This window comes from Hyalella azteca, unplaced genomic scaffold (assembly GCF_000764305.2).
Source record: "Hyalella azteca isolate HAZT.00-mixed unplaced genomic scaffold, Hazt_2.0.2 contig266, whole genome shotgun sequence".
NCBI classification, from domain to species: Eukaryota; Metazoa; Arthropoda; class Malacostraca; order Amphipoda; family Hyalellidae; genus Hyalella; species Hyalella azteca.
The window spans coordinates 3,550-15,219 of NW_025930621.1; the positions used below are offsets into that span (position 1 = coordinate 3,550).

General features: G+C 38.1%; 1 protein-coding gene across 1 annotated transcript; it reads left to right on the forward strand.

Annotated features, from left to right (window-relative positions):
• Positions 1-1,797: 1,797 nt before the first annotated feature.
• On the forward strand, positions 1,798-11,659 carry LOC108676285 (metaxin-2; the record flags this gene model as incomplete). Its single annotated transcript, XM_018164345.2, has 8 exons — positions 1,798-1,969; positions 2,551-2,622; positions 3,249-3,416; positions 4,294-4,370; positions 5,888-6,288; positions 9,884-10,031; positions 10,608-10,684; positions 11,576-11,659. Coding segments are annotated over exons 2-8 (1,001 nt in total), but the record flags the coding sequence as incomplete, so codon positions are not given.
• Between the last annotated feature and the right edge of the window lie 11 nt (positions 11,660-11,670).

Sequence of the window (11,670 nt, forward strand, 5' to 3'; positions counted from 1 at the left end):
CAAACTTTTTGAAGATAATTCTGAAATCGTAACGTCTATTGAATTCTAATACAGATCATTAATTTTAGCATCGTATTTCCAAAAATCAAGTATTGTATTTCTTCTAATTGAAAAACATTCTTTTACATCAAAAACAACAAATTTTTTCATGCAGCTCCTCACAAATGATAAATGAATGCTCCTCATATTGACGAATGACAATCTCACTCTTACAGCTAAAATTTTTAAATTGAACTATTTTATCATTTCCAAGACTCCATTGATTACAGAACTTCAGTTTTCAGAAGTGTATTCAAGAAAAGTTTCTGAAATAGTAGGAACATTTCCATTATCATTCTGAAATAGAAGCGTAATTTCCGTTCTTATATATAAACAGGATTAATAAAATACCTATCAAATTCATCCAATGTCATTCAATTTGTGATGTATGAACGACAGTTTTACTTTCATTCCTATGATGCTCATTTTCACTGGTTGAAGCTGTAGAATTAAATTAAAAAATTAATTAAAATCAAATTTTACTAAATCAAGTTTTATTATTTAATACCTACACTAGATGGTACATGCTATAGAATTAAATTCTATTAGAAAAATGTTGAATTAAAAATCTGATTATATTTTTTAAATTAAAAATTTATTTTATTGAAATTAATTTGTACTATTAATGCACTATATGGTAGGTGCTTTATGTTTTATATAATGAAATAGTTCCCCATGTTAAACAACAATCATTTTCTAAAAGACACAAAATGTTCAAAAACGAGGGATGGCAGACAAAATCATTCAGAATTTGAACTGAATTTATTAAGATGAATTCAACATAATAGGGCAAAAAATGGAAAAAATTAAAATCTGGAATGTATAAATGGGTTTTTATAATTTAAAAAAACTTTCAATCATTTAAATCTCAGAATGGAATGTGAATCAAATCTATTTATTGTGAAATCAAACTAGACACAACCAAAACATAAGTGTGTGTGACACCGTCTTGTAATACCGTATGTAAACATAGAAAGCACGATGTGAATGTACGCAGTAGAAGAGTAGCAGTAATAAAGCAGTTTATCTCATAATTTTGTGTGATATCGAAAACTTTGTTGGTGTTGTCCAATTGTGAGAATTTTTTACGAATGTGGATGTGTTTTTTTTATTTTAGAACATATTCATTGCAAATATGTGTCCGCTAGCCATAGTGACAAACCAGAGAGTTTTTAGAATCAGTTCATTTTTAATTTCCTCATTTACCCAAGATGCAAACCAATTTCTTATGTATGATGATGCTGGTATCCAGGATACTTTACTGGTCTACTTATAGGACTCAAAAATGAACTTGAGGGAGAGTCTAAAAAACTCTCTGCTTTGCCACTATGCCGCTAGCCTACAGATAAACGACTAGTTAACTTGATTAGGCATTGGCAACAAGGGATTGGATTTCAAACCTCGCGCAATTTGGGAAGCACCACCGCAGTTTCTAATGAGCTCAGTTTATCAATTTTCATTGCAGTGGAAGGTGGTGTAACGCGGTGGTAGGGTTGGTTTTTTGATATGTTTTCTTATATTGACATGAGAAGATATTACCTATACAGAATTCCACACTGTAGTATCAGTGTTACGTAAAAGTCTGTATATACGATGTTGCCATACCATTCCACTGGGAATTTATAATGACAGCTATGTCTAGACATTTTATTTACAAAAGATTTCACACAACTATTTTTCCATTAATTAAAATGATGAATTATTTCTTATAATTGAATAAATTTGGTGTTCAGAAATTATTTCTGACTCCTTTCATTAACCATAGAACCTCTAATAACCCTATCAGCGCACTATTAGTAGGTATATATAGAACAAGCAAAATCTGCCATCTAACACTAATATTTGATTACTTCATTTGTCCACTTTCTGAGAACTTGGTTCTTCACCACTTGCCTCACGTTGGTACAGAATATTTGATTACTTAGATACGGTGCGTAAACAAACTATGTTGACATTGAAAATTTGTAGAAAATGTCTTTTAAGATTAAGTTCTAGATTTATACTCTATCAAAATTTCCATATCAAGGAAAATAATATATTACTGATGGATAATTAAACTCATATTGAATATTTTGAGTTTTTGTCTATTCCTTGACAACTGTATTTGCGCTGACACCTGCACAAAGAGAAAATATTTAGATTACTTTGCTCAAACTATGCCAACCATTGGTTATAAAAACTCCTTATGCGCGGAAAAATTGCCCAAAAATCTACATTATCCTGAGTGTGGCATGTACCTAAGTAATTTAGGAGTGTGGTGGCCAAAATAGGAGGGTGCACCCTCAAAAAAAAAAAAAAAACAGATATGCCTCCCTAATAATAAAATATGGACTTGGCACATCTGCATTCTGATGATTCTGCTAAAGCCTATTTCCACCACAAGTATAATAAATTAACATGTCTGCCAGGGAGATGAAATTTCTAAATAGAGGTCTCAATTCAACATGCATAAAGATAGAGATATATTCACTAATTTATGTTTTGCCACTAAATCTTACTTTTTATTTTCAGATTGTTTTGTTCTCAAGCAACCAAAAATGCCTCAAGTTTTGCTTTCTGAGTCAATTTCAGCAGAATTGGGAGGTATTAGTTATATTTATTCATAAGCTATTCTGAGAAGAATTTTATGTAGTGATTCTGTATGTTTTTTTTGCCATATTTGCAACTATCTTGTGTAATACTATATATAATATCTGAAACCAATAATAACATACAAGTTGCCTTGTGTGATGTGCTGTGCAGATGTTTCCAAGATTGTAATGTAATTTGTATGTTCAGATACCTATGTTCATTTATAATTTTTTATCAGAACCCTTTAAATATGCAGTTGAAGATATTTAGCATTACTCTTTTTTCAGTTTCCCCTATTGCATTTAATCCTCTCTGAGGAAGTTTGGAAATGCTATGTGTTTAATTCTTTCTTTCTAATTGAAATGAACTGCTATTAAAAGAATAGGAAGCATTTCTTATCTCTGTGAATGAATGTGCATATATGGTATTATATACAAGAGTTCATTTAAACTATGGTAATCAGTTATTACAAAAGTCTATCTGCTTTTGAAAAAATAAATAGATTTCAACAAATATTTTGGTATAATATGAAATGTCTTCTTCTTTGAGATTTTCGGCAGAGCCAAATGAAATTTAATCAATTCAATATATAATATTGAGTTTAGTCATTCATAAATTACCTTGTTTTGGTGATTTAGCTCAAGATCCGTGGCCCAGTGATGTGCGGCTTTTCCAGCCCTTTGAGGTGGAGCAAATTCTTCTGCCAGACTCGGCTGCTTGTCTTTCTGTGGCGGCCTTCCTGAAGATGTGCAAGCTGGACTACAAGAAAGAGGAGAGGGCAAATGCTGAGTACATGAGTCCCAGTGGTGAGTGCAAGCTGGACTACAAGAAAGAGGAGAGGGCAAATGCTGAGTACATGAGTCCCAGTGGTGAGTGCAAGCTGGACTACAAGAAAGAGGAGAGGGCNGCAAATGCTGAGTACATGAGTCCCAGTGGTGAGTGCAAGCTGGACTACAAGAAAGAGGAGAGGGCAAATGCTGAGTACATGAGTCCCAGTGGTGACTACAATTTTGATGGCATAAGAGGAAAGAATTGTATGATTGAGTTGAGCATTTTTATGTAGCTAATTGTTTGAAACACTGGTGTACAGATGTGTATATTATTTTGTGTCTATGTACGTATATGTATACATTATGTATGTATACTAAAATTAAATATAAACTATTTAATCTCATGCTTGTATGCTATGAGTCAAGCTGGTGACACTGAATTGCTTGATAAATTACTTTGTATTTGAAAAAAATTTATAGAATTTCAATATTGGACATCAAAACTTGATGTACTGCATGAATACCTACTCATACTTAATGAAAGAATAATCTTTAAAACATGATTAAATTTGCATGACTCGTAATAAAAAGATGAGTTTATGAGCCATAAAAATATTTGTTATTTATTGCTATTGCTTTTCAGCTTTGAATGATGTGAATAAATCATATCTGAGTTGATGGATCTATAATTAAAAATTTATTTGAAAGATGATTGCCTTTTTTCTGTTTATTGCACCAATAAACTTGATCAGCAGTGATGATCATTTGACAGAATATCTCAATTTTTGTTTTTCTCTTCGCTTTACTTGAAAATAGTCAAATGGTTTGCTCTAATTAGTTACCTATATTACAAATATTAGTTCTAAGTACCGGTATTTGTAATATTTGTTTTAATATCTAATATTGTGTGCAGGTCGAGTGCCGTTCATCAAGGCTGGGGCGTTTGTGGTGGCAGAACTGGACCACATCATCACCTTTGTGGGGCATAAGGTAAGCTAGCTTTAGCTCCTCCCTTATAATTACCATAAGTTATCTATCTTTTAGCATATATAGTAATTAACATAAGGTATATATAAGTTATAACTAAACATACTATAAAATTAGCTCTAAATATCTATGACTTGAAATATGTAATTAGCATAATATTTCTATCTTTTAGCATATATAATTAGCATATGGTATCTATGATATAACATATATAATATGCATAAAGTAACTATCTTTTAGCATATATAATTAGCATAAGGTATCTATGATTTAACATATATGATATGCATATGGTAACTATCTTTTAGCATGTATAATTAGCTCACGGTATCTATGTTTTTAACAATTATAATTAGCTTAAGGTATAGATCTATGATTTAGCATTTATAATTAGCTTAAGGTATCTATCTTGTAGCATTACTTGTGCACCTCACAAGCCTGCCAATAATGTCATGCTCATTGTAAACAAGTGCAATAATGTCATTGTAAAATATTGTTTACTTTGTTTACCCCAGCTTCTTGCAGTAAGACTTGAACTCAATATATGAACTGAATAATGCCCCCACTCAAATCCTGCTTTTAATTTATGAACAAATAGGACTGAAATGAATCATGTTTACGGATTCATCAACTGTCTGCAATGCAATTCATACCTGAAGGTCTGGGAACAATAGTTCTGTCAGTAGACAAATTTTTTACCTGGGGTCTTATTGAATTTGTTGACTATTTGAAATTTTGTCTCCAAAACCATAGCTATAAAAAAAGGATATCCTTTTTTAATGGACTAGAATAAGATACTTTTAGTTTTTTTCTGGTGCTGCCCTTTTGATATAAAAGAATTTTTTAGAAATAAATTTGAATTTTCATATTTTGAATGAAGAAGTTTATTGAACATATTTTTAAAACATAAAATTTCCAGTAATTGGCAAGTTATTCCTGTAATTACTGGACAATCCAAGTAATTATCTTGTGAACCCAATTATTACTTAATCATTCTGTGCTGTGATGATGGTGATGATAGTGATGACCAGCTGTGATGATGGTGATGACCAGCTGTGATGAGGGTGATGACCAGCTGTGATGATGGTGATGACCAGCAGTGATGATGGTGATGACCAGCAGTGATGATGGTGATGACCAGCAGTGATGATGATGGTGATGACCAGCTGTGATGAGGGTGATGACCAGCTGTGATGATGGTGATGATAGTGATGACCAGCTGTGACTTGTGACCAGCACAAGTCCTCACAGATTCACCCATCTGAAATAAACCTACCTAGACCTGCACGCAGGAACCTTGCCCAACTTCGCACAAATAAATCACCGCTACTTCTCTCATATCTAAATAAAATAGTCCCTGCCACACACCCTTCTCCACTTTGCCCACTCTGTCTGTCCAACACGCACGACACCATTCATCTTTTCTCCTGCCCTGAAATGCCCACATCCCTGTCGGTGGGTGACCTTTGGTCGGACCCTGTAAACGCTGTCTCTTATACACATCTAGATGTGTATAAGAGACAGTTGTTATCCTGTACAGGGGCACGGAGCTGGACGCCGTTGTTTTCGGCCACCTGTTATCCTGTACTTGTTCTCACGTTGTTATCCTGTACAGGGGCACGGAGCTAGACGCCGTTGTTTTCGGCCACCTGTACACGCTGCTGACGACGCCCCTGCCTGACGCGGGCCTGGCGTCGGTGGTGCGCAGCTACCCGTCCCTCGTCTCGCTCTGCAGGACCATCGAGGGTGAATACTTCAAGACTCCTACAAAGGGCAACAAAGGACCGGCGCCTCCTACTGGGCAACCTCCAACGCAAAGTCCTCAGCCAATTCCTTCACAAACGACGCCAGCGCAACAGCCTGCGGGGGGAGGTGTTGAGAGCAACGGCGAGTACGACAAACTCGAGGACATCAGCCAGCCGTGACCGCCACGTGTTTCACCTCGAGCAAACTTGGGATAAAATGTTCCAGCGACTGGAAACAGGGGCTTGATTGGGACTTGAAACAGTGGTAGCGACTGGAAACAGGGGCATGATTGGGACTTGAAACAGGGGCAGTGACTGGAAACAGAGACATGATTGGGACTTGAAACTGGCAGCGACTGGAAACAGGGGCATGATTGGGACTTGAAACAGGGGCAGTGACTGGAAACAGGGACATGATTGGGCCTTGAAACGGGCAGCGACTGGAAACAGGGGCATAATTGGGACTTGAAACAGGCAGCGACTGGAAACAGGGACATGATTGGGAATTGAAACAGGAGCAGCGACTGGAACCAGGGGCATGATTGGGACTTGAAACAGGGGCATGATTGGGACTTGAAACAGGGGCATCAACTGGAAATGGGGGCATAATTTGGACTTGAAACAGGGGCTTGATTGGGGACTTGAAACAGGGGCAGTGACTGGAAACAGGGGCATGATTGGGACTTGAAACAGAGGCAGCGAGTGGAAACAGAGAGAACAAAGTGTTGGTCCGTGTATGTAAATTTGTTGAAGGGATTGACAACTTGACGAGCGGCAAAAGAATAGGTAATTAATTACTGGTCAACATCACTCCTGAACAAAATGTACCTGGTGATGCATTGAGCAGCTAGATTATTTTAATCAATTTCTTGTAAAAACGGCCACATTGCAGGAAATTGCCTTATATATACTGTCAGGAATAAGTCACATATTATGGAAACGGCGGATGTCTTTTGATGTTTCTACTAAAGTCTGATTCATACATTACTTTATGAAACGTGTGCATATTTGTGAAGTGATACAAAATACTGCTACTACTCAATAATGTACATAAGAGAAATGATTTGTTGTTGTACAGTATAGAGCATCCAGATACGTGTCCTGTACATATTTTCTTAAGCCCTCGTTCAGTTTGAAGGCTCAGCCGCGACCCGGTTCAGATCTGGATGCTGGAAAATAATTATGGTATCGTAAGTTTATCAGTTATTATCTTTTGAGAATTTCCATAAAACCCACTTGTCGAATCTCTGATCATCGTAGGCGTTGAGTACCGCAATTATTTCTGGGTATGTGTCCTAGCCTTGAGATAACTAGTTACGTTTCAGTTTAAATTTGTTTTATTTAACTTTGGTCGGTATCAGCCACTTCCTAAATAATTGCTTGTAATCAGGCAAGTGTAGACACGTTCAGGTATGTTCTGTTGAACTGTGCTTGAAAAGCTGGTAACCTTAAGGAAGCGCATGTTATTCGAAAAGCCGGAAATTACCTTACAAGATTTTGAATCGCCTTAAGAATTGTAAAGGATAGATTTCAGATGAAGATTTAACTGAAGGCTCTTATTTAGAAATGTTAGTTGTCATTCACAATCTTGGTTTTTAGGATGAAAATGGATACGATTAAATTAAATTCTTGCAACTGTTGGTCTGTTGCTTTTCACCTTTCACCTAGAAGTTAGACGAAATAATCTGATTAACTAAAAGTCTAAAACACTGAATAAATTATATGAACACGCATTGTGTACTTACGATCTCTTGTGTATAAATTACAGGATGAGTGAGCACAACTGCCTGGAACAGCCTCCCCGATGACATCGTTGGCGCTCCAAGTATGAACGCGTTCAAGAACAGACTAGATAAAGCTATGGAAAAATATATGTTCAGATTTGAAATGCCTAGCTCCTTATCGAACCCGGTGGAAGTCTAGTAGCTACTTCAAACTATCGTCAGTCATGAAAAGATCCGGTCAAATGACACGAGTTTAGATCTTCTGTGAACAAGGCACGAAAAGGAAAAGAATCGGCGACAGGGCAAATCAGGCCTACACTTTAGCGCCGACATCACTATGTTATGTTAACTGCCAGGCTAGCAATGCTTGAGTTAGTTAGCAGTCGAGGAGGCGCTGCTGACGTCAGGCAGTATTTGACAAGAGCACAACTGACATGCTGACCATGCATGATATCGCGATGACAGTAGAGCGTTGCTGACAGCGTTATGTGTCTCAGTTTTAAAGCGGCCGGAAATCAATCCTTAACTGGAAGGTGAACCTCAAGGCAATGAGCAAGCTAAAAATGGAGACCTCTAACCCGTTGTCAGACATCCGGGGCCTCTGAAAACTTTTCTACGCTATGATTTTCATTCCCCCCATCTGGCCCTTGTGGGCTCCTATGCCTCACCCACGATATCATCACCCATCTGATGATAGCAGCCTCATAGAACCTGACCCTCGCTTGGACCTCTCATCCCTCAGTCAGTTCCCACGACACCGTGTAGTCTCAAGTTGTTCAGTCCATGTTTGAACTTGTACTAGTTCAACTAATACATGGTTGAAATAGTATAGTTAAACTAGTAGTTGAACTAGTATAGTTTAACCATGATTCAGTCTGGAACCTGACTGAATCCGCACTGGTTCGTCAACCTAAAAGCATTCTTAATGTTGAAAACCCATTACTCTGTATCTGTCATGCGCAATAGTTTAGTTTACGCGGGTTCTTAAAAAATGAGTTCTCAGTTTCACTGCGACACTTTCAACAGTCGTCAGTCTGATAGTCTATCTCGCTCCTTCGAACTGCGACAGGAATGCGCGCAGTTAGCCAATGGTTCAGCCGATGGTTGCTCAAGAAATTGTTCGATCACTTCAAGTTAGAGCACCCTACACTAACCTGCGTCGATTGGTCAAAATCGCCAACTTGTGAGCTAATATAATCACGTACGGCTGTAAAAAAAAACAAATGAGAAATTGAACTGCGAGGATAAAAGACAAACTCTGCGTTTTGATGGCTAACTTCTCAAAAAACGGAAACGTAAACGCAAGGAGCCGGAAGAACACGGTACTCGTAACATTTGTCGCTGTCGGGCGCGTAATGTAGGTATGCTGTTCCATGCAAAGTTGAGGTGCTGACTGTTGAGTGTTGATTCTGGATATTTCTGCATTCTCTCAAATAGCTCACTCGTATAATCATTAATCCCTGTTAGAATTTCGATTCGCTCGTGAAAGTGAGAAGATGTGCTGTAGCTAGACCAAATGCAAAGTGAAATTTGCTTATTCCAGCTCACAAATCAAAGCAATGAAAGTCTGAAACAAATAAGTATACCTAATTCCAAAGCCTAAAGTGTTTCAATTGGAAAACTAAGGAAGATCCATGTTTGGGATCAAAACCCCCAGACCCTCAAGTGTGAATATGGAGAAAAATCAAACTTGCATAGAAGAAAAGCAGGCAAATTACATCATTTGGAAAATGCATTTACTGGTTTACACATTGATCTAGCCTAGGTAGGTACCTAGGGTAAACGCGGTATATTCCAACACATTAAGGACGCATTGAAAAATGAAAAACTATAAAAAAAACGTATGCGTTACGTAAGTTCTGTTGGCTTCACGCAGTGTGGAATTCTAGAGGGATATTAAATTGACCAGTACACATAGCATATTGGAAAGCAGGACCTGAAAGATTGGAAAGTCCAGGAACTTTCCACTTCTAGTTCATTTTATTATATACATTATACATATCCTATCACTTTTCAACTGTGATTGATTGGTTTATTGGATTGTGATTTACGCCCCCACGTACGAGGCGGTCACGGTGCCCCGGCACAGCGCGGTGTTCCCGTGGCCGCTGGGGGCGCTGCTGACGTGGCGGCGGCGGCGGGCCGTGCTGAGGAAACTGCACCTGCTGGGCTGGCGGGACAAGACCCTGCAGGAGGTGAGACCCTGCGGGAGGTGAGACCCTGCAGGAGGTGAGACCCTGCAGGAGGTGAGGCCTTCTAGTTAGACCCATCAGTGGGAGAGGGCTTACAAGGACTCATTTTAGCGCCATGCTGGTATAGGTTTTATCATGTATTAGTTTTATACGATGCGTATATTTCAATGAGCAGCTGTCTTATAATTAGTGACAGCTCCGAACATTGTTACTGCTGACGCTAGTTATAGACTGGCTTTTTATTGCCACCGGTCATAATTAGCTTAGATATACAAGCTGTGCCTAGGAACCCTATATGCCTCGTTTTGTCATGCTTTTATTCTTATTTATGCCGTGTTTTAGCATGCATTTATTATTATTGAGCAGTTCTGTGTAAATGAAGAAAGAACAATTGCGAACGGCCTCAAAGGCAACGGTTATCGTTCCATATCCACCTTAAATTACTCAAACAGAGTGAATATTTGGAAATCGTAATTTTCTATATCTTTGCTTCGACATTTGTCCTCTTGACTATGCTTATTTTAAATTTAGTTCACTGGTGCTATACTTTGATATTTAATGAATGTTTTGCATGTACAGGTTTACGACGAAGTCAACAACTGCTGCCGGGCGCTGGCGCAGCGCCTCGACAACATGCCCTTCTTCTTCGGTAAAATGTAAGCTGTTAATTTAATTCTACTTTAAATTATCTGATCCCTCAGTGGTTTCAGAATTTGTTCGGTACGATTCATCGTTCAGAATTTGTTCGCAACGATTCATCATTTCGCCCGTTTTGAATTCACCTGTAGATTTTCCAAGCATCATTTTCAGCCACTATTCACTCACTACCTTGATTCGAACTCTCATTTGATTTTTAAACTTGAAGATCTTCATGCTATTTTCGTTATTTATTGCTTCTAGTAGCAACATTCTTTATTTACTTTCAATGCACTGTGATTTGTTCAAAATTTTGTTTTCACGCAACAAAACCTGTCACTGTTCTTTGCTCTTACGACATTTGTCTTATTTTGCTGTTAAGAAATTGCTGTTTCATCTCCCCTTCACAATCTAAAACTAATTATTCTATCATTGTTCTTATGTACACAACCTCTGCTGCTAAATTTCCTTCATAGTATAACGAGCATCGCACTACACATGTCGTTCATGTGTTGATAGATAGTTTAAGGTTACTGTACGGGGTTATTTGCGAAATTTTGTTATCTAGCGAATTTGTAGGTTTATTTATGATGGTAATTATCGCTTTATTCGCACGGTCTTACCTTATCATGGTTATCTCTCGGCGACGTCTCGCAGCTTACGTAGCTAAGCTGTTAGTGCATTGAGAGAGGATGTGGAGCTGGACTCGGTTGCTTGCCTTTTGTATCCTGGCCTTGTTTTCACGTTGTTATTCTGTGCAGGGGCACAGAGCTGGACGCCGTGGTGTTTGGCCACCTGTTATCCTGTACTTGTTCTCACATTGTTGTCCTGTGCAGGGGCACGGAGCTGGACGCTGTGGTGTTCGATCACCTGTTATCCTGTACTTGTTCTCGCGTTGTTATCCTGTGCATGGGCACGGAGCTGGACGCCGTTGTTTTCGGCCACCTGTTATCCTGTACTTGTTCTCACGTTGTTATCCTGTACAGGGGCACGGAGCTGGACGCCG